Genomic DNA, 23416 nt, shown 5'->3' on the forward strand with positions numbered 1-23416 from the left:
CTCCATTAAGAACGTAAGAGCCCTGCTGGATCAGGCCAAAGGCCCATCTAGTCCAACATCCTGTTCTTACAGGGGCCAACCAGCTCCCCCACTGGGAAGCCCACAAGCACTCAGGGTCGTGGGTTTGAGCACCATGTTGGGAAAAAGATTGCGGGGGGTTGGACTAGATGACCCCCAGGGTCCCTTCCGACTCTGCAATTCTATAAGCAGGACCTGAGTGCACTCTTCCCACTTGCAATTCCCAACAACTGGCCTTCAGAGTCATACTGCCTCCAAGAGCAGAGGTGGAGCATAACAAAGATTGTGTATTCGTAAACAGAATTCACACCAATTGAATGAGATGTCTGAACGTAATGGGACAATCCTTCATGTACCTTTTGCTTTCTCTCCAGAGATTCTGCCTGGGTGAGATGGAGAAATGAATTGCGATTGGTCTCAGGATTTTTACAACACAGTATTTATGTTGTTGGTGTCACTCGTTGATTTGTTTTCTCCAGGCTCAAGAAGTTTTGAAGCAGCTCGCTTTATCTACTTACCTACATTACAGCCATAGCTCAGATCTCGTGGTTCCTATTTAGACGAAGCAGCATCAGAAAAACCAAAAGGCTCTGCCGTAGCTCTGAAAGTTTATTAACCCTGTTGCGGTTTATAAGAGCATGTGGCATCCATGGGGAAAGCTGCCAAAAAGCTCCCATGGGGATTTTGACACCATATCCATCCTAGCACAGTCACAGAGCATCTGCTATGCATGCAGAAGGTCTCAGGTCCAGACCCCTGCCTGGAACTCTGTGGAGAGCTGCTGCCAGTCAGTGTGGGCAATACTGAGCTAGATGGACTAATGGTCTGGGTTCAGGGTAAGGCAGCTTCCTACATTTCTAGATGTATTGGATCTTCCTCCTACATCGGAGCCTCCCCCAACATGCTTACCTGCCAGAGGTGGGTCCTGTTAAGACCTCAGGGCCCCGGCAATTGCCCAAGGGTGCCACCAGCTGGTGCCCAGCCTGATGGGTATATATTGCCACATGGAGCACCTGCCACATTGTGGCGTTTCCTGCATCTGCCGAGCCCCTGTTTGGTTGCTCGACTTGGAATTGAGCATGTCAGGTACATTGCGTCAGGCTCTTGTGGTCAGGAGTGCAGTTCTGAAGGTGCCAGAGGAGGGTAAATGTCCTAATAGTTGAAACAAAATTTTAAAAAATCCTTCCAGTAGCACCTTAGAGACTGGAAGGAATTTTTTTATTTTGTTTCGGCTATGGCAGACCAACACGGCTACCTACCTGTAACTGTCCTAATAGTGTTGGGGGAGGAAGCACACCCACCCACCCCTGGGACTGCCTGCTGAAATGGAAACCTTATGAAAATCTTCCCACCCACCCCACAGGCTGCCCCTTCCAGGGGATAGCACGTCCAGAAAGTAAGTGGAAAGGGGGTGTTGAAAGGCACAGAGGTGGGACCATCCACCCCCCTTTCCCAATAGATCAGGGATGAGCATTGAGCAACCTTTTTCTGTTGAGGGCCGCCTTCCCTTCTTTCTTTCTGTCACCTCCCTCTCTTCTCTTCCCACCAGTGGAAGAAGAAGAGTTTGGATTTGATATCCCGCCTTTCACTCCCTTTAAGGAGTCTCAAAGCGGCCAACATTCTCCTTTCCCTTCCTCCCCCACAACAAACACTCTGTGAGGTGAGTGGGGCTGAGAGACTTCAAAGAAGTGTGACTGGCCCAAGGTCACCCAGCAGCTGCATGTGGAGGAGCGGAGACGCGAACCCGGTTCCCCAGATTACGACTCCACCGCTCTTAACCACTACACCACACTGGCTCTCTGGAAGAGAGGGTCACTGGAAGGAGGGTCCTCTCTTGCCAGGAGTCTTAATTGATTGCTTGCAAAGGCCCAAGGGCGATACAAAATCAGGCTGAGGGCCACCCCTGCAAGAGAAGCATTTAGTCAAATCATGGGGTCCAGGAGAGCATGCTGACACCAGCTATACAGAAAGCGTTTTTTGTGGGGGGTGGAGCAGGGGAAACCAAGTAAAAAGTACCAGTATTTAGCAATCAGCAAAATGGGTGTCTTGGATGTCCCGAAGATCAAGTCCTGCTACCTCCCCGGGGCTAAGGCAAGTGATGTTGTTGTAAGTATATACAGGAGCATCTCCTTCTGTGATGGACTGGGTGTACCGCAAGACAACACTGGGGTGCTGCAGGGCAAAGTTTCTAAGTCCTTTCAGTGAGCAGTTGCATTGCCACTTGTTCCCTTCCAGCCACAGTTGGACGAGCGAAGGGCTCAGCCAATCCACCGAGAAGGTTCTGAGCGAATTGTTCCCGATGTTCAGATATCCCAGCCTGGGGAAGGAGCGGAAGATGTCACTCTCCAGGGCCTGTAAACAGTTGCTGGAGAGGTCAAGCCAGGAGAGGCGCAGAAGTGGAGTGAAGGCTTCAGGAGAGATGTCTAGCAGTTGGTTGGAGGACAGGAGGAGGTATTCTAAGTTCCGGAGGCCTGAAAACTGGTTTGGAGAGAGGCTGCTCAGCTGGTTGTGCCTGAGGTCCAGATCAAGGAGCTCGTGCAAATCGCTCAGGCTGTGGTCCTCCATTTCTGAGATGGCGTTGTGTCTCAAGAAGAGCCTCCGGAGACTGGAAAGGTCAGAGAACATCTGTGGCTTTATCCTGCTGAGGCAGCTGTTTTCCAAATGGAGGCTGTTCAGCTGGCTGAGTCCCCTGAAGGTAAAATCTGGGAGGGTCTTGAGGCAGTTCCCAGAGAGGTTCATCACTGCCATGTTGGAAAGACCAAGGAAAGCCCCAGCCCTGATCTCTTGGATATGGTTGTTGTTGAGCGTCAGAACCTCCAGTTGACTCAGCTTGTCAAAGGCCCTTTCCGGCAGGCTTCTGAGCTTGTTATTCCCCAGCTGCAGCTCCTCCAAGTACTGGAGGTCTTTGAAGGTCCTTGGCCTCAAACTGGCAATGGAATTGTTGGAGAGGCGCAACACATGCAGGCTTGAAAGGCCCGCAAACGTGTCTTCAAAAAGCATGGTGAGGCGGTTGTGGGACAAGTCCAACCATCGCAGAGACTTCATGCCCATGAAAGCCCGTGGGGCGATGGCGTTGATTTGGTTCTGGCTGAGGTAAAGCTTCTGTAGCTTCTGCAGCTTCGTGAAGATGTTGCCCTTGATGCCCTTCAGGGAATTCCCACTCAGATCCAGCTCTTTCAACTCACTGAGGCTGTAGAAGAGCTGGTGCTGGAGATAGTGGAGCTTGTTCCCAGCCAGGATCAGTTCTCGCAAGTTGGGTAGATCGTGAAACACTTTGTCCGGCAGGACCACCAGGGAGTTCCATCCGAGGTTCAAGTACCAGAGATTGGAGAGCCCGGCAAACACACCTTCCTCAATCTTGCTAAACTGGTTGTTGTTGAGATGTAGGGAAACCAGGTTCTGCAGATGGAGGAAGATGTTGGGCGCCAGCGACTTCAGCCGGTTGTGTTGGAGGAGCAAGGAGTAGAGTTCCTCCAAGCCGTGGAAGGCATGCTGCTCGATGCTTGACAGGTGGCTGCCCTGAAGGTTGAGGAATTCCAGGCTGGAGAGGTTCCTGAAAGCAAGGGCTGGCAAGGAAGTGAAATTGTTTCCCTCCAGCCACAACATCCTCACAGCCCTGGGCATGTCTTCGGGAAGGCTGGTCAGGTTTCGCAAGCTGCAGTAGACACTCAGCTCATCATTGCGCTCGTCGTAACTGCAACCACACAGGCTGGGACACTTCTGCTTTTCGGGGCTGGCCTGTTCGTTGGTGGCCCCCGCTTCGAGGGGCTGAGACCTCGCTGCCAACAGCCAAATGAGAGTCAACGCCAACACTGATCCTGTGGGACAGACAATGACAGAAGCTCTCAAACCAGGGGGAAAACAAGCTGTGCTGGTGTAACACCCCCAAAAATCCTTGGACAGCCCTGGGTGTGGTTTCTTTCCCTCCAGCAACATCCTTTGATTCTCATTTCAGCCATTAGGTGATTTGATTTCCCCAGGTGTAGATCTTCACTCACCCCTTCTTCTCTGGTGGGGAGTGGCATGTTGTGATTTGCCTCAGGTGCCAAAATGCCTTGGGCCAACCTGGTGCCTCTGAATGCCAGCTGCTGGGAATCTAAAGTGGGGAGACGGCTGCTACCCTCAGGTCTGCTTGGAGGCTTCCCTTAGGAATCTGGTTGGCAACCATGAGAACAGGAAACTGGACTAGATGGGTCTTGGGTCAGATCCAGAAGGGATTTTCTTACGTTCTTGTGGGCATATCACAATATCTGAATACAGGTGATTCAGAGCCAAAGGCCTATGAGGTTCACCTCGAAGAGAGAGCTCCTTCTATCCTTAGGTCACCAGCTGCAATTTCTCTCTGTGTTAGGATGACCAGTCATAAGGAAAGAAGAAGAGCCCTTCCAGATCAGAAGTAAGGCCCACCTAGTCCAGCATCCATCTAGTCTAGGGGTCAACGAAACCCCTATCGGAAGCCCCAAAGCAGAACCTGAGCACAAAAGCGCTCTCCTTCCTGCTCTCGCTTGCTCTCTTTCTGATTTCCAGCAACTAGCACTCAGAGACATACTTCCTCCTATAGCAGCCAGTGACAGCCATCTCCTCCATAAATTTGTCTACTCTTCTTTTAAAGCCATCCAATTTGCTGGCCATCCCTGCATCCTGTAGGAGCAAATTTCACAGTCTGTGTGCTGTGCAAAGAAGGACTTTGTCTGTCTGAACCTCCCAACCGCTCAACTCCGCTGAACGTTCCCGAATTCTAGCATTACGAGAGAGGCAGAAAATATTTTCTCTCTCTATTTTCTCCACACCACAAAACATTTTGTACACCTTTCTCATACCGTTCCTTACTTTGTCTGCCAAACTAAAAAGCCCCAGATTGTTACAGACACCCCTCGAGCCCCTCAATCGTTGTGATCCTCTCGCTCATCCCAACAGCCCACCTGCTCTTCCAAGTTGGGGAGGAGGAGGAGGCGGCAGGGAGGCTGACTTGCACTCATTCGGAAACTTGCCTTGCACAGCTCTAACAAAACACACAGAAAGGAATTGTTGGAAAACACAACATTCTCCCCTTACCTTTGTTCATCCTCATGCTTGCTGGTGAACGTCTGGGGAGGCAAAGGTCCGCCCAGCCACCTCAGGCAAGTTCTGCTCTTTGCATTTCCCCGCCTGCTGCTAATGTAGCAATACAGCAGCAACCGCCTTGACGCTTGTCCAGCAGTCTACGGACAGGCTGCTTTTAACCAGTCCGTCACCGGTTTAGGAATACCACTAGGTTTGCATTGGTGACACAGCCTGGATTTTAGCCCTTGCTGCGACACTAAAACAGGATAGGGCTATTGCCCTCACGCTCCGATTGTAGGATTCCCAGAAGCATGTGACTGGCCACTAGATGGGCCTTTGGCTCTCCTTGATGGCCAGCACTCGCAATGCACAGAGGAATTACCCTGATGACCCAATCTATAGGGAGGATAGAAGGAGGTGTCACACTATGGGACCATCTAACACTGTGTTATCTAATCTGACTGGTTGTAGCGTTCCAAGACAGAGGCCTTCCCTCCTGCCCCCAATTCTGCCACCTCCTAGTTCTTCCTTGGAGATGCTGGGGTTTGAACATGGGACCTTCTGCAAACAAAGCACTGGGCTATGGCCCTTTCATGAAGGGGGCCTGTCTGTTTTGCTTACGGTTGGAGCTAGATCTGTGAAGAAGCTAGAGTTTCCCAAACTGGAGGCTAACCATTGCTTCTTGGCCGAGAATTCAGGTGAGACCTCCAGCACCAAGCTGCAAACTTGCGGTAAAGGTGGGGGAACCTTTTCACCTTGAGAGCCATGCTCCTTTTTGAGCAGCCTTCCAGTATCCTCAGGCTGAAACTGGTTTCTCTACCACATCCTGGAGCCATGCTACACCAGGAGGAGGAGGACTGCGGAAAGCTGACATGGTGGGCAGCTCCCAGATTCAGCCATTTGACTCGAGTCCCTTTGTCCATCCCAGGGCAGGTGTCACTGCCACTTGGGACCTAGAAGCTACCCAAGAATGCTGTCTGCTGATAGGGGGACCTGCGCTCTGCAAAGAGTGTTGGGAACTGTAGCTTAGCTTCCCATTTGGAAGCTGCAAGTCCCAGGGTGAAGAGAGGAGGTCTGTGTTAAATCCAAACTACAGAAACACCCTAGTGTAGAATCTTGCACCTATTCAAAATGGCATTGTGCGGGGAGGGAACTTCCTCTTTATTCCAAGCCATAACCCCACTTGTCCTTGATGGAAGTCCAACAGTAGGGACCATTCAAAAGGCAATTTAAGGGTTGTTTCTGTTAATATTAAATCATGCCAACCAAGGATGTATGTGGAGGTGTTGCTTGGCAACCAGGCGGAGAGTGGCTTGATCTTCACTGTGGTAGCATGAGTTCCGATTAGCTGCATAGTTCTGAGGAAGTTTTTCCTCTGTATGTTTCTGTTGCATGCCTTCCAGCTATGTGTAAAGCCTGAGCTAAGAAAAACAAAACACTCTCTGTTCCTTTTTCATCAAATTATACACTGTTTTCATTCAGTTTGCTCAGTAAAGAGTTGTCAAGATTTCTTTTTTCCCCCCTCTGGACTCCGTCTACACTACTGAAGAGACTTTGCCAATGGTCCTTTTCTGTGTGCTATAGTGATCAGTGTGGCTCCCAGAAGGTTTCCCCTGAGTGAATGTGGCCCTTGGACTGAAAAAAAAGTTCCCCCTCCCCTGGTTGAAGCATTTGCAGGGGTGGGGCAAAACTATTTGTTGATAATGAGCAGTGCCTGGCAAAGAAGAGCAAGGCCCAGTCCAGGATATAGAACCACAGTGTTCTCTATTTGCTTGGATAAAGCTCTTTAAACATTGTCCGATTGGAGAAAAATGCTTGGACACATTTGGGAAAGAATGGAGCCCAAAGAGAAAAGGCAGATGGGTATGCAGGGAACACCCTTGTCCTGAGCACTGGGCTTTTCACCCCTTCACACACACGCAGACACTGCCTATATTTCTCCTCTATATAATTTAGATTCTCCCCAATGCACACACACACACATGGACACACAGACACAGAACGCTCTATTTTAGCATTCTGTTCTTGGAAATTATAGATCAAAAAGGAGAAATGGGAAAGGCACACAATCGGACAGGCGCTAAGTAAATATTGACACAAGTCGTAATCAGCCAAAGCTCTAAAAAAAGACCTGACTCAGCAGAGACCTTCGAGCCAAGAAAAAACAGAAGCTGGAATTTCGTTAGGAATGACAAAAAAGAAAACCATGGGTGCTCATACTAAGAACACCCACACACATGTATGTTGGAAAGTGTTTTTCAAATGGGACAAATGCCTGGATCCTTTATAGCAGAGGCCAGGCATCCTATTCACTGCAAGGGCCGCATTCCTTCATAGGAAGCTTTCTGGGGGCCGCATGGCTGTGGTGGTCAGAGCCAGAACAAAAAGTGAGCAGAAAATGGATCCGATTCTACTTTTTGTACGGTAGGCTACAATCCAGTCATAGACCTTTTTAAGCTACTTTGCCAGCTTTTCTAGCTAAAATACAGGGTAGAAACGCTAGACATAACATTATCAGCCCCATCTCTTTAAAGCTCCCTTTAAAACTCCCATCATCCCTGACCATTTGTCCTGCCAGCTAGGGATGATGGGAGTTGTAGTCCAACAGCTTATGACCAGAGTTTGAAAAGCACTGCTGTAGATGTAGCAGCTAAGAAGCTGGATCTCTTAATTGACCTGCTGAGGATCAGGAGACCCACTGCACCTGAGGTTGTTGGATGGGAGCACCCAGGAGAACCTCGCAGACCACCAGAACCTGGACCCTCGCAGGAACCTTCCCCTGAGCCTGAGGATTGAGGTGCCTCCCGCAGCACATCACAGGTCCAACAGCACAGCGAGCACACCAGGCAAGAGGCTGCAGAACAGAGGAGGAGTACCTGGCCACAGGGTTCAGCCCTTTAAGGCTCTGAAGTTCTCTACAAGCGGGTGAGGGTGAAGAGGCCCCAGTCTTGCTCACCTGGAGCTATCCGAGGTCCTGCAACATCTGACCATTGTTACCTCTTTCTCTTAGCCAGTGTCAGACCAGAGCATGATATTGGCCTCATTTGGACTATAGATTTAAAGCAGTATCATACCACTGTAAACTGTCATGGCTTCTTCCCCCAAAGCATCCTGGGAATGCACTCCCTAATTGTAGCAGGGGAAGCCTTTGTAGAAAAGGCCCGTTCTCTCATTTCTACTCCCTCAAATGTGACACACAAGTTCATCTGCATCCCAAAAGAACACCTGAATTAAGGTAGGAATGAGAGTGTTAAGAAATAACAGTTTTGCTACCTTTCCCAGATGAAAGAACACAGGAATTGACTGAATCTGTTCCAAGGCGGAGCAGGGTTCTGTTTGTTGTTTTGCTGGGTAGCCAACATTTCCTGACAGCACATTTTAATGATGCGCATTTCTGGGAAACAGACTTCCAGCAGTTTTCAACCCAACACAGCTTTTTGGCACTGAAGGCTTCAGCAGCCATCATTGGTCAAAACTCTCTCTGTTTACTCTTGAGAAATTTCAACCATCCCGATCAGGCAACCCCCTCATAATCACTGCCTGGAAAAATGCTTTTAAATGTAATTGCTTTTAGAATGTTTAAAATCTGCAACCGCTTATAGATTCTTTTAAAATTGTTATTGTTTTCAGAATGTTTTAAACTTTTTAGAATGTTTCTACTCTGTTTGTTTTTAATCATTGTACCTGTTTGCTGCCCGGGGTTCCTTGAGGAGGAAATGCAATATATAAATTCAAAAAAATATATATATTTCCTTATTGCCGTCTAAGCAGCTCAAGACCTCCATACACACTGCCCGAGCTTGTGTCCTGGAGAGGTAACTTCAGCAAAAACAAGGCAGGAGGCAGCAGTAACAAGTTATAAGCTCAACTTGATTGGCGTAAGGTATGGGCGCTCATCTGCCGCAGGTCAACTGGATGCCTTTGTCTGCCCCAGCTGCAACAAAACATGTCTCTCCTACATCGGTCTCTACGACCACAGCAGGCGCTGCAACCTGCCAACAGTTTGACTTCTCCTCCATTGTCTCCTGAGACAGACGGATGCCAAGCAAAGGATTGCATTGATACCCCAACATTTCCTCCCAGGAGCTCAAGGCGGCATGCATGGTTCTCTTCCTCCTCAATTTATCCTCACAAGAACCCTGCGAAGCAGGCTAGGCTGAGAGACGGTGACTGGCCCCAGATCACCCATTGAGCTTCATGGCAGACCGGGGAGCTGAGCTCTGGTTTCCCAAGTCCTGGTCCAACACACTAACCGCTACACCACACTGGTTTTTGCCCTCAAAAGCAACCTCAGAATAAGGATAAATAAGTCTGGGAGGCTTTAAATGAAAAAAGGCATTGGAGTTTGGAGAAGGTAGGAATGCATGTGTGAAGTAATGGACAAAGCAGCTGCGATGTGACAGCAAGACAGAGAGAGAGCTGTGAGCTAAAGGATGGAAGCATCCTCGGATGTAGTGCCCATTGGGATTGGTAGGGCAAAAGGTAGAGAGACCAATGGGTGGAGCGAGAGCCAATGACAGGCAGAGCCTCCCCTGATTAGTTGTAAGTAAGAAGGCAGGGAAGTGGGGGCTGGCTGAATTTTGGTGGGGCAGCACCTCATTTGCCTTAATGGACTACTGTTACTTTTATTATATTTATTTTATATCCCAACTTTCTCCCAGAACTGGGACTCCAGGAAACTCACAAAAAATTAAAATGAGCATGAATAAAACACAGAAAGCTAACAAACAAAAAAAGCCAAAAAGTAATTAAACTATAGTAAAATTAAAGCAATAGGGGGAAAACAGATATTAAAAACAGTGCAGCACTATTTGAAGCCCTTTCCAGTTCCCCAAAGCCTGCAGGTATACAATAGTCTTCACTTGTCGGTGGAAGGACAAAGAGGAGGAAGCCAGTCTAGCCTCTCTAGGAAGGGAATTACAAAGTCTGGGAGCAACTACAGTGGTGCCCCGCAAGACGAATGCCTCGCGAGACGAAAAACTCGCGAGACGAAAGGTTTTTGCGTTTTTGAGTTGCTTCGCAAGACGAATTTCCCTATGGGCTTGCTTCGCAAAACGAAGCTTGCCCCCGCACCCCAGACCTCTTTTGAAGCAAGGGGCAGCGGGGAGAAGATCGCTTCTCCCCGTTGCCAGCCCCACAATCTCCGGGGACAGAGGGGAAGGCGCACGCATGCCTTCCCCTCTGTCCCCGGACCCCTTTTGAACCAAGGGGCGGCAACGGGGAGAAGCGATCTTCTCCCCTCCGCCCCTTCCCTTGCTTTAAAACAGGTCCCCTCTGTCCCCGGACGGTCTCCATAGGAACGCATTGATTGATTTTCAATACATTCCTATGGGAAACCGTGCTTCACAAGACGAAAAACTCGCAAGAAGAAAAAACTTGCGGAACAAATTAATTTCGTCTTGCGAGGCACCACTGTACTGCGAAGACCTTTCCAGCTAGCCTCAGGTGGGTGTTGTGTGCCTCTCCCAGGGAAGATCTGATGTGAAGCAAGGGGTCTACCGCCTGCTTATGTTGCTTGCCTTCAGTTCTTCTCCACCTGTACATTTTCTAATACAGTGGTACCTCAGGTTAAGTACTTAATTCATTCTGGAGGTCCGTTCTTAACCTGAAACTGTTCTTAGCCTGAAGCACCTGGGGCCTCCTGCTGCTGCCGCGCCGCCGGAGCACGATTTCTGTTCTCATCCTGAAGCAAAGTTCTTGACCCGAGGTACTATTTCTGGATTAGCGGAGTCTGTAACCGGTAGCGTATGTAACCTGAAGCGTATGTAACCCGAGGTACCACTGTATTTGTTTTGTTTACAAAACACCACAAGCCTCCAGTGATCTCTCCTCAAAAGCCAAGGCAAACCCACCCCTAGAACTTCACCCTGATTGGGGAAGTGAGGAATGCATAGCGTTTTAGACGTTCATAACGCAACTTGCAGTTAGTTTCTTCTAAGAAATTGTTTGTATGAACAGAATGTGTTGCACTCCAATCAGATTAGATAATGATTGTCCAACGCAAAATTTACCTTGGCAAGAGGAGACGCCAACTTTTGGCGAGAACAGGCGTCCTTGTGACTACCTGAACTTTCTGGCCAGCGTTGGGCCGGGGATGCAAATGCCAACTCCACAAACAAACATAGGCACAAGGTAGAAGAAGGTGGCGCCTTGTCATCCTATCAGTGGAAGCGGGGGCGCTGCATCCCGTTTCGCCACTTCAGGCGAGAGGGGCGAGATCTCACAAGCTCCTCAAAATGCCACGTGGGTTTGGCAGCATCTCGTGAAATCAATGGTGGAGGCAGGCAGGGTGCCCTCAGGAACACCACCTCAGGAACACCACACTTGAGGTTGTGGCCTCACCCTGTGCTGGCCCTGGGTGAAAGACAAGGAACATTTTGTTGCCGGATCTGCTACTGTGTCTGCACACATGGACCACATAGGGGTGGGGGAGGGGAGAGAAACTGAATTCAGTTCACATTTAAAGGCAAACTTTCCTAAGTGTTATGAACTGGCAGGACAATGGGGAGGAGGAAGATGAAGAAGAGGATCCCAGCTTGGACACACTGAGGCAAGCTGGGGGTGGGGAAGGAGAGGTTGGTGTAATAATAATAATAATTTTTATTTATACCCCGCCCTCCCCAGCCAAGGCCGGGCTCAGGGCGGCTAACAAGCAATAATAAAAACAAGTTGAATGAATACAACTTAAAAACAAGATTAAAATACAACACTGAAACATTGAAACATTAAAATGCAGCCTCATCACAGGAGGAGAAAGGAAAAAAGAAAAAAGAGGGGGAGGGAATCAAATGGACTCCAAGCCAAAGGCCAGGCGGAACAACTCTGTCTTACAGGCCCTGCGGAAAGAAATCAGAGCCTGCAGGGCCCTGGTCTCATGAGGCAGAGCGTTCCACCAGGCCGGAACCAGTGTTAAAAAAGCCCTGGCTCTGGTTGAGGCTAATCTAACTTCCTTAGGGCCTGGGACCTCTAGGGTGTTGCTATTTATGGACCTTAAGATCCTCTGTGGGGCATACTGGGAAAGGCGGTCCCGTAGGTATGAGGGTCCCAGGCCGTGAAGGGCTTTAAAGGTCAAAAGCAGCACCTTAAATCTGACCCTGTACTCCACCGGGAGCCAGTGCAGCTGGAAAAGCACTGGGTGAATATGCTCCCATGGCAGAGACCCGATGAGGGGCCTCGCTGCAGTACTCACAGGGTGATGGAGGATGATGAGGGGCTGGGGGTCAGTGCACAGGAACCAGAGCAGCAGGACCCATCACCAGAGCCGGAGAGGTGCCTGTCCCCACAAACATGGCAGGCTCTGAGGTGTAGGGAGGCTGAGGCAGCCAATGGCCCACAACCCACCTCCCTAGCTAGCCAGGTGGGGCTCACTAGCTCTGGGAGAAGGTGTGTGATTCTTCAGCTGGATTTGGCTTGGAACAGGTGAGGGTCACACGCCTCATCAAGCCCAGATGCTGCAATCAGCATGCAAAGTATAAAAAGGGACACAGAGCTGAGGTGCTGGGTCTGTCACAGATAAGAGGGGAGTGTGGCACTTGTGCAAACTTTGGAGTCACTCTCCAAAATAAAGCTGTGGTGTTTGTTTGTTTGGAACGCCCTCCCATCAGATGTCAAAGAGAACAACAACTACCAGACTTTTAGAAGACATCTGAAGGCAGCCCTGTTTAGGGAAGCTTTTAATGTTTGATGTATCACAGTATTTTAATATTCTTTTGGAAGCCGCCCAGAGCGGCTGGGGAAACCCAGCCAGATGGGCGGGGTATAAATAATAAATTATTATTATTATTATTATTATTATTATTATTATTATTATTATTATTATTATTATTTTATGCCAGCCCTCGCGTTATTCTTTCTTTATATTTACAGGCTCCAAATCACTGCAGCATAGACATTCCATAAAACAAATCCAAAGATTTGGTGGATGAAGCCCAAGTCATGACTGCCGGGCTTGCCTCCATAGTCCTCCCTCCACTGTCAGAGGCAGAGCAACTGGGAATCACTGAGGGGGGAATCCTGTTGTGCTCAGGTCCCACTTGTGGGCTTCTCATGGGGGCATCTGGCAGGGAGACCAGGATGCTAGACTTGGTGGGCCACTGGCCTGATCTAGCATGTCTATTCTTCTGTTTTTAAGTTCTTATGTTTGGAAACCCTTGGTTGCTTGCCCAACTGAATCACTGGCCTACCATGAAATCTTGGAAGAGGAAATGAAAAGATAAAAGTATTAAAAACCGAATACAATTTTAAAGAAAAGTACATTTATGCACTTGTTCCTCAGTCCTGTCTGTTTACATGATCCTGGATCCTCTGTCCTCTGCAGTGACAGCAGCCCCCATGGATTTCTGTGGGGAGGGAGGGAGAGAAAATATCCACATTATCCAATGCTCCCCTCCACCACTTTTTTAAAAAATAGTTCATTCCTTCGTTGAATTCCTATCCTGTTCTGCCCTCTAGGCCCAGAATGGCTCAAAGCAGCCAGACCAGTCCTGACCATGACCTGTGTTCATTTAAAATGCATTTCCCTCCCCACAACAAGGAATCCTGGGAACTGTAGTTTTTTCAAAGATGATGAGAATTGCATCTAATTGGGGTTAAACTACCATTCCCATGATTCTTTGGGGGGTGTTTTAAATGTATGGTACACAGCCTTGGTTTGCACAACTTGGTTGGCCAAACTATGTAAATGTTCAAATTGCCAGAGAGGAGTCTGCAGCCTCCTTGGTCACTCTGCTGTTATATTGTGCCAAGTGAAGAACTATGATTTTCAGGTGTAAGGATAAATGTGCGTATACCTTTAAGGGCACCTCCTATATCTAGTTTAGGAGGTTAAGCAGCAGGGCTGGAAGCTGAGGGAGAAAGTCACTGAACGAGAGAAGACCTGTTCTACATAGTTCTAATAAACTATTTCACGTTCTGGCAAAGAACATTTCCAGAACCAAAGATGCGGCAAGGTTGAAGGACAAGAGCACAGTTGACAGGGATGAAGAACCTGTGGCCTTCTGGGTGATGTTGGGACTCCATCAGCCCTAGCTAGCATGGCCAGAAATCAGGGATGGTGGTAGCTGGAGTCCAGTGGCCTCTAGAGCAGTGTTTTTCAACCACTGTTCCGTGGCACACTAGTGTGCCGCGAGATGTTGCCTGGTGTGCCGTGGGAAAAATTGAAAATATTTTTTTTAAAAAAAATATTCAAATTTTCGCCCACTAGGCAGGCGACGGACTGTGTCCTGGGTATGGGGTGGGGTTTTTGACCCCACCCTCGGCCAGCAGGGGCGCCGATTGGTGCTCCTCAGGGGGACACCCTCCACTTTTCTGATGTCCGGCTGTGATTGGTCCAGACTCCAGCCTGGACCTATCACAGTAGGACATCATCTTCCAACTTCCTTCCCGCCCAAGCAGTGTGCGCAGCAGCGAAGAGAAGAAGACGTCGTGACTCGAGTCACCAGGCGGACCGGAGAAGTTGTCATTTTATTTCTCTTCAGTCTCCACTGAATGCCTTGACTGGGTTAGGGACCCTTATAGCTCAGCATCAGTTGGTGGAAAGGACATGACTTTACAGGAGCAGGAGGAACTAACTGAACTGAGACAAAATCGTGGTTTCAAGCTAAGATTTGCTGATCTACCTTTGGACAGTTTTTGGTTGGATACTGCCAAGGAGTTCCCCCTTCTGGCAAACAAAGCTATTTTGACATTGCTCCCATTTTCTACTACATATCTGTGTGAGATGAGCTTTTCAAGCATGATTGCTATAAAAACTAAATACAGAGAGAGACTGAGAGCTGTTGACAAAGAGCTACGTGTGTGTCTTTCTTCGATTCCAGCCAGAATATCAGCTTTGTGTTCAGCCAAACAGGCTCAGGTTGCACACTGAATAAAGTATTTTATAATTTTTCATATTTCTGTTTACTTACTATTTCATAATAAAGTAATTATAAAATACTTTCTTTGTGTTTATTTGATTCCTATTCAAGAGAATTACTTTATATATAGTCAATATAGGCACAGAGTTTAATTTTTTTAACATTTTCTAATGGTGGTGTGCCTCGTGATTTTTTTCATGAAACAAGTGTGCCTTTGCCCAAAAAAGGTTGAAAAACACTGCTCTAGAGGACCACAGGCTCCCCAGCCCAGACCTATGATATGCTGCTTTACAAGGGCAGCTCTTGGTTGAGAGTGCCCCCTGGTGGAGCTCCTTAGGCTTACCAGGAACTGGTGGTGTGGCAGCCCCTGTACTTCAAGGATGTCCAGGAGCTGCCATTTTAATTCCCCACAATGCCCTGGAGCAGCCAACATTGGAGCATTTGCAGGGAATTAAAATGGAGGCTTGTAGATTCAGCAGCCTGACAAGGAAGGCCTGGCATAAGTGCTCATACTGGTGGCAGGGCTGGATTAACCATTAAGCAAAAGCTTAATTTTCTATTCCTTCCTTCCTTCCTTCCTTCCTTCCTTCCTTCCTTCCTTCCTTCCTTCCTTCCTATTTTGAATTAGATACATATGGGGGCACCAAAATCTTTTAAGTGCTTAGGGCCTCTAAAGGTCTTAATTCAGCCCTGACTGGTGGGCCCTGCCCGGCAACTGCCCATGGATGCCAGGAGCAAGCGCTGGGCCAGCTGATTTTACCTGAGCCCCTGCTCCCTCTTGGAGACGTTCCTTCCACTTCGGAATAGGGAGGGGGGAGGTCGGGTGGGCCAGGGTAAGGGGGAGGCCACAGGGGGAGCATGCTGAGAGAACCTGTGGAGAGAAGGACAGGCACCTATTGAAAACTGGGATCAGGAACACAAAGCATATATAAAGTCTATGAATTAAAGGAGGAAAGAGCTGCCGCTCTGTGAGGGGAGCAGGGGTCTCGCGGCAACTCTCAGGGCCCTGAACAAACTACCATTGCCAGCCCTAGTTAAACAGCAACAGCAGCATTAGCACAGCACTGGTTTTGATAACAGAGTCAGTTGAGAGCCCATCTGCATTTCAGCTGCGCATTAAGAGGCCGGGAGTCTGAGCTTCCTTAGTAGGCCAACTTGCACCCACTATCCAAAGGAGACCATTGGTGCACTTACGAGCTGCCCGGGGTGCAGAGGGGTAGGCATAGGTATAGATGGAAGCAGTGGGGTATTCTTGGAGGTTCGTCCCTTCTCTCAGTATGTCTGTTAGATTAGCAAAAAGGCGGGGGAGAGAAAAGCATGTCTGATATAGATATATAGATTCACAAGCACACACGCAACACTTGTATGCATTTTGTATGCCCCTTTGTTTCATTTAGAAAATTGATAAACTCCTTGCTAAACAATTCCCCAAGCAGTGTACAAGAAGTCCAATTCTATATAAATCATTACTAAAATACACAGACACAAAGAACCATGATTTAAAAAGCAAGGATAAAATCAATTTAAAAAAAAAATCAAAGCAGATATAACAAATAATAATTTCTCACATTTGCGTGGCTGGACTGTGGACTATTTTACAAAGCTAAGAGTCACATCTATTGCTCCACCCACTTCCCCCCTCTTGCCCCACCCACCACTGGAATGTAGCACTTGGAGTAACCAATGAAAGAAAGCTCAGGCTGCAAAAGGTTCTGCACCTCTGTTGCAATGGACCCAGTTCCCAATTAAAGGCACATCCTGACATAAAACTGCCCTGCCCTTTGGCCAAATGCTCTCTCCAGCTGGTGGCCCCTGCCTTTTAAATGGGACAGAGAGGAAGGAGTGGGCCTTTGATATCCAACAAAGGAAGGGCCTTTCAATCTAGTTCCTCACCTGCATCAATCAGACCCTTTATTGTGTTTAGGCAATCAGACGCTCCGTACTGGAAGGTAAATTTGAAGACAAGGACCCCTTGGGTGGATGCTAGGGAGAAAAGGCCAAAGTAAGACATTGGGCTCATGCTGTATACCAGGGGTAAAGGACCCCTGGATGGTTAAGTCCAGTCAAAGGCAACTATGGGGTTGTGGCGCTCATCTCGCTTTCAGGCCGAGGGAGCCAGCATTTGTCCACTGGCAGCTTTTCTGGGTCATGTGGCCAGCATGACTAAACCACTTCTGGTGCAATGCAACACCATGATGGAAAGCAGAGAAAACGGATATGCCGTTTACCTTCCTGCTGCAGCAGTACCTATTTATCTACTTGCACTGGCGTTCTTTCGAACTGCTAGGTTGGCAGGAGCTGGGACACAGCAAAGGGAGCTCACCCCATTGCAGAGATTCAAACTGCCAACCTTCTGAATGGCAAGACCAAGAGGCTCAGTGGTTTAGACCACAGCGCCGCCTGTGTTGTAATCTGCGCCAACATATATTTTTTCTCCCAAAGTGGTAAAAAGCTATTATTCTACCTTTGCAAAGACAATAAGGCCTGCAATGAATGATGTTGAAGAATTCTGAGCTAAATAGATCAGTGGTCTGATTCAGTATATGGCAGCTTCCTCCGTTCCTATAACAACCCATCAGAGGGAGTTCTCTCTCATTTTGAGAACTATCACACACAGCAGCAGATAGACTCAAGGTGGTGATACATACTTAGGGTTCCTTTGATATGCTGGGGCTTGGAGCCCGACTCTTCCTCTAGGACACAATCTCCTAGGAGCTGCAGCGGGAAACGAATGATGGTGGATCCCTTATCTTTGTGCTGGAAGATCATCTAGGGAAGCAATCAAGAAGCCATTCAGAAAGCAGTGAGGAGTGTTACAAGGAACTAAAGGTGGCTCAGCTCAAAAAATGCCCCTTCTTCATTTCTGCAAGGAGAATACGGGCGAGGATATATTGTGTGGCCACTTATTTTGATGCTTACAGGTGCTTTGCGATGTGTGCATTAGTGTGAGGGTGTTTATGTGATAGGCCTCCATGGCCAAAGAACAATAAACTATTCATTCAGTCATCCATAATTAAAACGTTCTGTGCTTCAATGACACCCAAAACCAGCAGCCTGAGGTGGGTGCCTCACGCTGTGGTCTGGGATTCCCAAGCTCAAGGCGATGTCAGAGGTTCACCTACCGACGGCGAGGGAGGTGCTATGAGCTCTCTTATTATATTATGGCCAGCCTGCCTCACCCCTCAAGCCCTCTTACTTTGTACTGGGTGAGGTACAACATTCCCTTTTTGGTGCCTTTCAGCTCTTCTGGAAAATCCGACCGCCCTTCCAGCAATAACGACACCTCGCTGTAGTGAGCAAGGACCCTGAAACAAAAGCAGTTGGTTGGTGAATGTATCAGATTCCCAAATAAAACACGCTTCACGAGATTTGCAGCTGTGAATACAGGGAATATTGGGTCCCTCTCCTTTAGGGATGCTGCTAGATAACTCCCATCAGCCTCAACCAGCATGGCCAATGTTCATGGATGATGGGTGTGGCAGTCCGTTCCCTTCCATAAGGAGCATCTTTTGACAGAATGTATCATCTTTCCCATTACATCCAAACCCCATATTTTAATTACCTTCAACTTTTGAAGTTTGAGCAAGACACATCTTTTAGCTGCCACCAATCAATATTGAATGATACCTTGATTTTCCATCTCCCCTTCCTGCCTCACTCCATCCCCAAGGTTATCTATTTACCTTTCCTCAGAACTGTTGGCTGACCTGGAGAACTGATACCTAGTCACCTCCATCGCGAAAAGCAACTCCTCTGTCTCAAGGACACCCACGCTCCCTTTAGCTCAGGAGCACTGGAGACAAAGAGAAATGCCTGGACCATGTAAGCATCTCTGTGATGTCAACAGGTGAGGTAACAGCATAGGCTTTGACTTGAAATTGGGATTAGTGGAAACCCCTTATTTATTTTTAGGCAGCTGCTCCCATAAGGCCAGGTATATTCCCATTTTCTTCTGTCTCCCTAAATTCCACCAGAATCTGATGAATTTAAACAAGCAACCCATGAGAGCCTTGGACTGAAAGTTAAATCCTGCCAGGAGCTGAATATCTGGGGAGTAGTTTTCCAGACTCCTTTTTCCCAGTCATGTGATGCTAGTTGTATCTATTCCCATTCTCTCCATTTCATTATAATATAAGTCTTCTGCCAGTGGCCCATGTAGTCTAGCATCCTGTTCTCACAGAGGCCAACCAGATGAGCCCACAAGCAGGGCACAAGAGCCCTCCCTGTTTGAGCCCCAGCAACTGGCATTCAGAGGTATCATGCATCTGACCATGAAAGTCGAACATTTCTATCCCAGCTCGTAGTCATTGATAGCCTCATCCTCCATGAATTTGTCTGATCCTCTTTTAAAGATATCCAAGTTGGCCATTACTGCCTCCTGTGGGAGCAAACTCCATTGTTTAACTATGCATTAAGAAGTATTTTGTCTCTTCCAACATTCAGCTTCAAATGTTACGAGGGAGGGGAAAAAGTTTATTCACTTAGTCTACACCATGTATCCTTTTATACACCTTTATCATGTCTCCTTTTACTCGCGTTTCCTCTAAACTGAAAAGCCTCACAGTCATCTGGACATCTTTTCTCATAGGGCAGTTTCTCAATCCTCTTACTCGTCTTTGCTTGCTCTTTTGTAGGACTTGGATCCCGCCACCTTCCAACATGCACGGCTTGAGCAGCCAACATGTCTGCCTTGTCGGTGGGACTCGACATCCGCCTGAACCACATTTTAAGGGATGGGTATTGCCAAGCAAGTTCCACAGATGACAACCACATATATTAACTTGTTTATTTTGACACACAAATTGCAAAATTGCCGAGATAAACATCTTCTCCTTAGCTACAATATTGCCACTATGTACAAAATTTATGCTTGAAGGTACTACACATATAAAAATACAGTATGCAATACGTATATACAGTACAATGTGCAAAACATGGCAAAAAAAAATCAACATATGGAATTGATTTTAGGGGTGCAAACAGCAAATACAAAGGCATCTTGGTTTCTTTTACAAAGGCAACACACCACAGGATGCTCTGCTTGCCATAATATGTTTATTTTTCCCTTTAATCTAGTATTTAAAATGAAGAGGCATGTACAAATTGGTATCCGTTTTCTCCTTTTCCCCATAAAGTGAGATGCTAAGACGTAATTGTTTCTATGAAAAGAAGAGAGACACCTATCATGCCAAGCACGATTTCTACCGCAAGCAATACAATGAGATAAAGAAAGAGACGTGCCACTCCTTACGTGGGGATTTGCACTTATTAGCTCAGTTTCACAACCAACTAAAGGAATCTGTATTGCTAGACACCAAAACAAAAGCAACTTCAAAAATATATACATCTTCAATGTAAAACAAAAAATGTCCATGGAGAAAACTTGAGGTGGGGGCATGATGGAGAACTTGCAATCCCCCCCCCCTATAATTAAAGGGTGTGCTCCTTGGCAGTAGAAGTAGCAATACTTTGGTTCTTCCCATTGTCACTTGTTTAAGGCTCTGGGTCTTTTTAAATTGCATCATGTGCTAAACTTAAAATGTAAAAATGCTGGTTTCCTGGTTTCATTAGAAAAACATACATGTCACCATTACAGGTCACTGCACTTTCAATCCCTCCTTGTAATTGTCATGGCATTTGCCAGATGTTTAGCCAAAATTTACACATTAGTTCATACACAGTCTGCACTGCGCTGCAGGCAACACCAGAGCAGAATGCCTTTCGAACATCAAGATGCAGTTAAATAAGATATCTGCTGAGATTTGTCGCAACTTTATCCCATTGAATACACTGCAAAATGTGTTGCAGCATTGAGTAAGCTTGTTAAGTCTCTCTGAGCTGAAAAAATGGATTTCCCCTCAACTGGAATATACAGGCTGAAATCGTAGTTTACATCATCTTTGTAATTTCTTAGTTCAGCGTACTTGTTTGAAAGGAACATGGGATAGGTTGGAATGGAACTGGCAATGATGATTTCTCATCAATATGACAGTGCAGTTCCATTTTGATTTTCAAAATGTGACATTTAATACTGCCATGAATTAGCCTCCCCTCATTATAGCGTTTGCTCATCCAGAAAGATGTGGAATAGTAGTTAACTTGGGATTACACTGACAGCCTATGTACAGTTAAATCAAGAACAGTAGGGATGGAAGAAGGCATCGTTTTCTATTCCATCCATTCCATTCCACTCCACTGCTATTCGTCTTCTGTCTAGAACAACACCTGCTGGGGCAAAATTACATAACTTACTTAATTTACATAATTAGGTAAACTACGTAAATTATTGTCACAACAGGCAGCAACCTGATATGTGCGCAATTGCGTTGAACCCAGAAGTGACCCCAAAAGTCACAAAAAAGGAGCAGAACCGGGTGTGTGCAGGCTTTGTCAACGGTGTTTCAAATATACGCCATTTCACTTAAACACACTGTGCCTGGGGAACGTAACCCCCGCGTAAATTGGGAGTTGCCTGTATGTCATTTTACCCTGATTATTTCAATGTAAAGGAAATGCAAATGGGGACTGGGGTATAATCAAGTATATGTCCCTTCCGGACTGAAACAGCAACAAGGAATACCAATCCTATGCACTGGAAGGATTTCCGTTCCAGACACGGGATGAGTAAGAGAACAGTGGCAATTTCTGATTCCATTTCTGTTTTTGTCAGAATTCTCTGGCATTCTTTGATGTCAGTGGGGCTTGGGCTGATCCACATGTATTCTTTTCCCACCTTTCAGCTTCACAGCACTAACTCGTGAGAATGTATTACGCACAACAGGAGAAAATGGAATTTCTGCCACAGCAGCTTGCACAGCAATTGAGGCTCCAAAATATACATTCCAGATGGCAAAAGCTGCCAAAGCAGGGAGATCCTCAAGTTTCCATAAGTGGGCCACTCTCAAAAGTAAAGAAACCAGGACAAAGAAACATGTGAACGCAATGTATCTGCAACTGAAGCAAATAGGACATCTTTAGCACTTCTATAAACATTGCGAATCTGCGCTGAAATAGACTACGCTAGCAGTGACAGTCACAGGACCAAGTCATCTGTTAAAGATAAAGATATTTTAAAGATATTGTGTTACAAAAAATTGTCAAGTGCACAAAAGATACCCAAGCAACTTTATATATATACAATATATATATATAACCCCTTTTCACAAATACCAGGTTCACATACAAGTGGTAAATATTGTACAATAGGCGGCACATCTCAGAACATATGATCAAAAGCAAACCATTATTTAGAAATGTTTTATAATAAAGCTCTATTCTGAAATGCACAGAAAATATCACGCATTCCTACTCTAAAAAATAAATACTTTTATTACAAACATTTCATGATCCCTTAATGATTTTGTAGAAGAAAGTTCTGCACTGGTTATCATACACCTGAAAGGATTTGGTTTGGGGGGGGGTGTTCCTCATTGCACATGCTCCAGTGGCTTGGATAGCACACTAAGCATGATATATTTGTGCAGTGCAACATCGCACAATATTGTCAATTTTCAGCAATATTTACATGCAGTCTGTCAATTGACCAAGAGTAGCCCAGTCAGACTTGTAGCAATATGATGAGAAAAAGATCTGAGGCACCATAGAAATAAACTGGCTTAACTGTGGCACGTTCTAAACCAAGGAAGGTAGTAGATGAATCTGATGATATAAGCTGTTGCTTACTAGCTGTAGCAAGGTGCTTCTCAAACTGTGAGTCAAAAGTAGGAAAAGGGGAGAAATTGGATTTGTTTCACATTTAAGGCCAGATATATGTAATTCACACTTTCTGAAGCAATACAGGAACCAAAACTAAGCCATCCTAAGAAATTTGCACTTCTCTGAATTTTGCAATACAGTTCTCCTGCCATGTGTACAAAAATGCATTCATTAGGGTAAAGTCTGCATAAAAATGTGTTCATGAAAATAACATTCAAAAATGCATTATTAGGGAGCACTGAATTGAAAAAAAAAGTTCATTAGGCAAAGCTGCATACAAACATGTTCATGGGGGGGGTCACATTAAAATGTTGATGAATTTTTTTGCAGGGTGTGGGGAAAATTCGCAAACAATGTGGAAACGTGGAGAACTGAATTTACGATTGGAAAAATCAGAGAGAAAGTAGGGCACAAAAGGTGGAATTAGTTTATAAGTGGGTGCCCACAAAAGCTCTAAAAGTTTACAGGTAGGTCCCCACTTCAGAAAGTTTGTGAAGCACAGCTATAGCATATGAACCTGATGATATAAGCTGTTGCATCAATACCACAAGCAACCAGTAGCTCGCTAGGTCATTATGGCCTTTGCCCCTTTGTCCTAGTGTCAGGATCCAAAGACATGCACACAAATGGGAACTACACATGCAGACAGAGCTTCCTTTGCATCAGCTGTCATTGCTGAAAAGGCAAGCTGCCTGTTAAACTGAATGGTGGCTTGCCTATTTGACAGCAGGCTTTCCTGCCTGGTTCTTGCATGTACTCATTTTCTCTTTGAATTCTGGCCCTGC

The 23416-nt window shown here is 46.7% G+C and overlaps 2 protein-coding genes across 3 annotated transcripts; both read right to left on the bottom strand.

Moving 5' to 3' along the window:
• Window positions 1–1919: 1919 nt before the first annotated feature.
• Window positions 1920–11384, bottom strand: IGFALS (insulin like growth factor binding protein acid labile subunit). 2 transcript variants are annotated; one of them, XM_083474346.1, is made up of 2 exons: window positions 11073–11384; window positions 1920–3836 (listed from the first exon to the last, which is right to left on the bottom strand). In XM_083474346.1, the coding sequence occupies exon 2, from the start codon at window positions 3640–3642 to the stop codon at window positions 2041–2043; it is 1602 nt and encodes a 533-aa protein (XP_083330472.1). In that variant the 5' UTR covers window positions 3643–3836; window positions 11073–11384; the 3' UTR covers window positions 1920–2040. The 2 variants fall into 2 exon arrangements, with proteins under 2 accessions (XP_083330472.1, XP_083330471.1); XM_083474345.1 differs by lacking the exon at window positions 11073–11384 and adding an exon at window positions 5074–8787.
• Window positions 11385–13315: 1931 nt separating this feature from the next.
• LOC310692962 (uncharacterized protein) lies at window positions 13316–18737 on the bottom strand. The gene is made up of 7 exons (XM_083474571.1): window positions 18599–18737; window positions 18112–18220; window positions 17564–17684; window positions 16809–16898; window positions 16110–16196; window positions 15676–15786; window positions 13316–13400 (listed from the first exon to the last, which is right to left on the bottom strand). The coding sequence occupies exons 1-7, from the start codon at window positions 18649–18651 to the stop codon at window positions 13333–13335; spliced, it is 639 nt and encodes a 212-aa protein (XP_083330697.1). The 5' UTR covers window positions 18652–18737; the 3' UTR covers window positions 13316–13332.
• Window positions 18738–23416: the final 4679 nt, after the last annotated feature.

This window comes from Podarcis liolepis (genome assembly GCF_965112155.1).
Source record: "Podarcis liolepis genome assembly, chromosome: 14".
In the NCBI taxonomy this organism is placed as follows: domain Eukaryota; kingdom Metazoa; phylum Chordata; class Lepidosauria; order Squamata; family Lacertidae; genus Podarcis; species Podarcis liolepis.

Coding starts and splice junctions, on each gene's coding strand:
- LOC310692962 (XM_083474571.1), bottom strand. CDS start 18,651: ATGGAGGTGACTAGGTATCAGTTCTCCAGGTCAGCCAACAGTTCTGAG. Junction 16,197..16,808: donor AAAGGGTCTGATTGATGCAG/GTGAGGAACTAG, acceptor CTAATCTAACAG/ACATACTGAGAGAAGGGACG. Junction 13,401..15,675: donor AAGAGGGAGCAGGGGCTCAG/GTAAAATCAGCT, acceptor CCCTCCCCACAG/AAATCCATGGGGGCTGCTGT.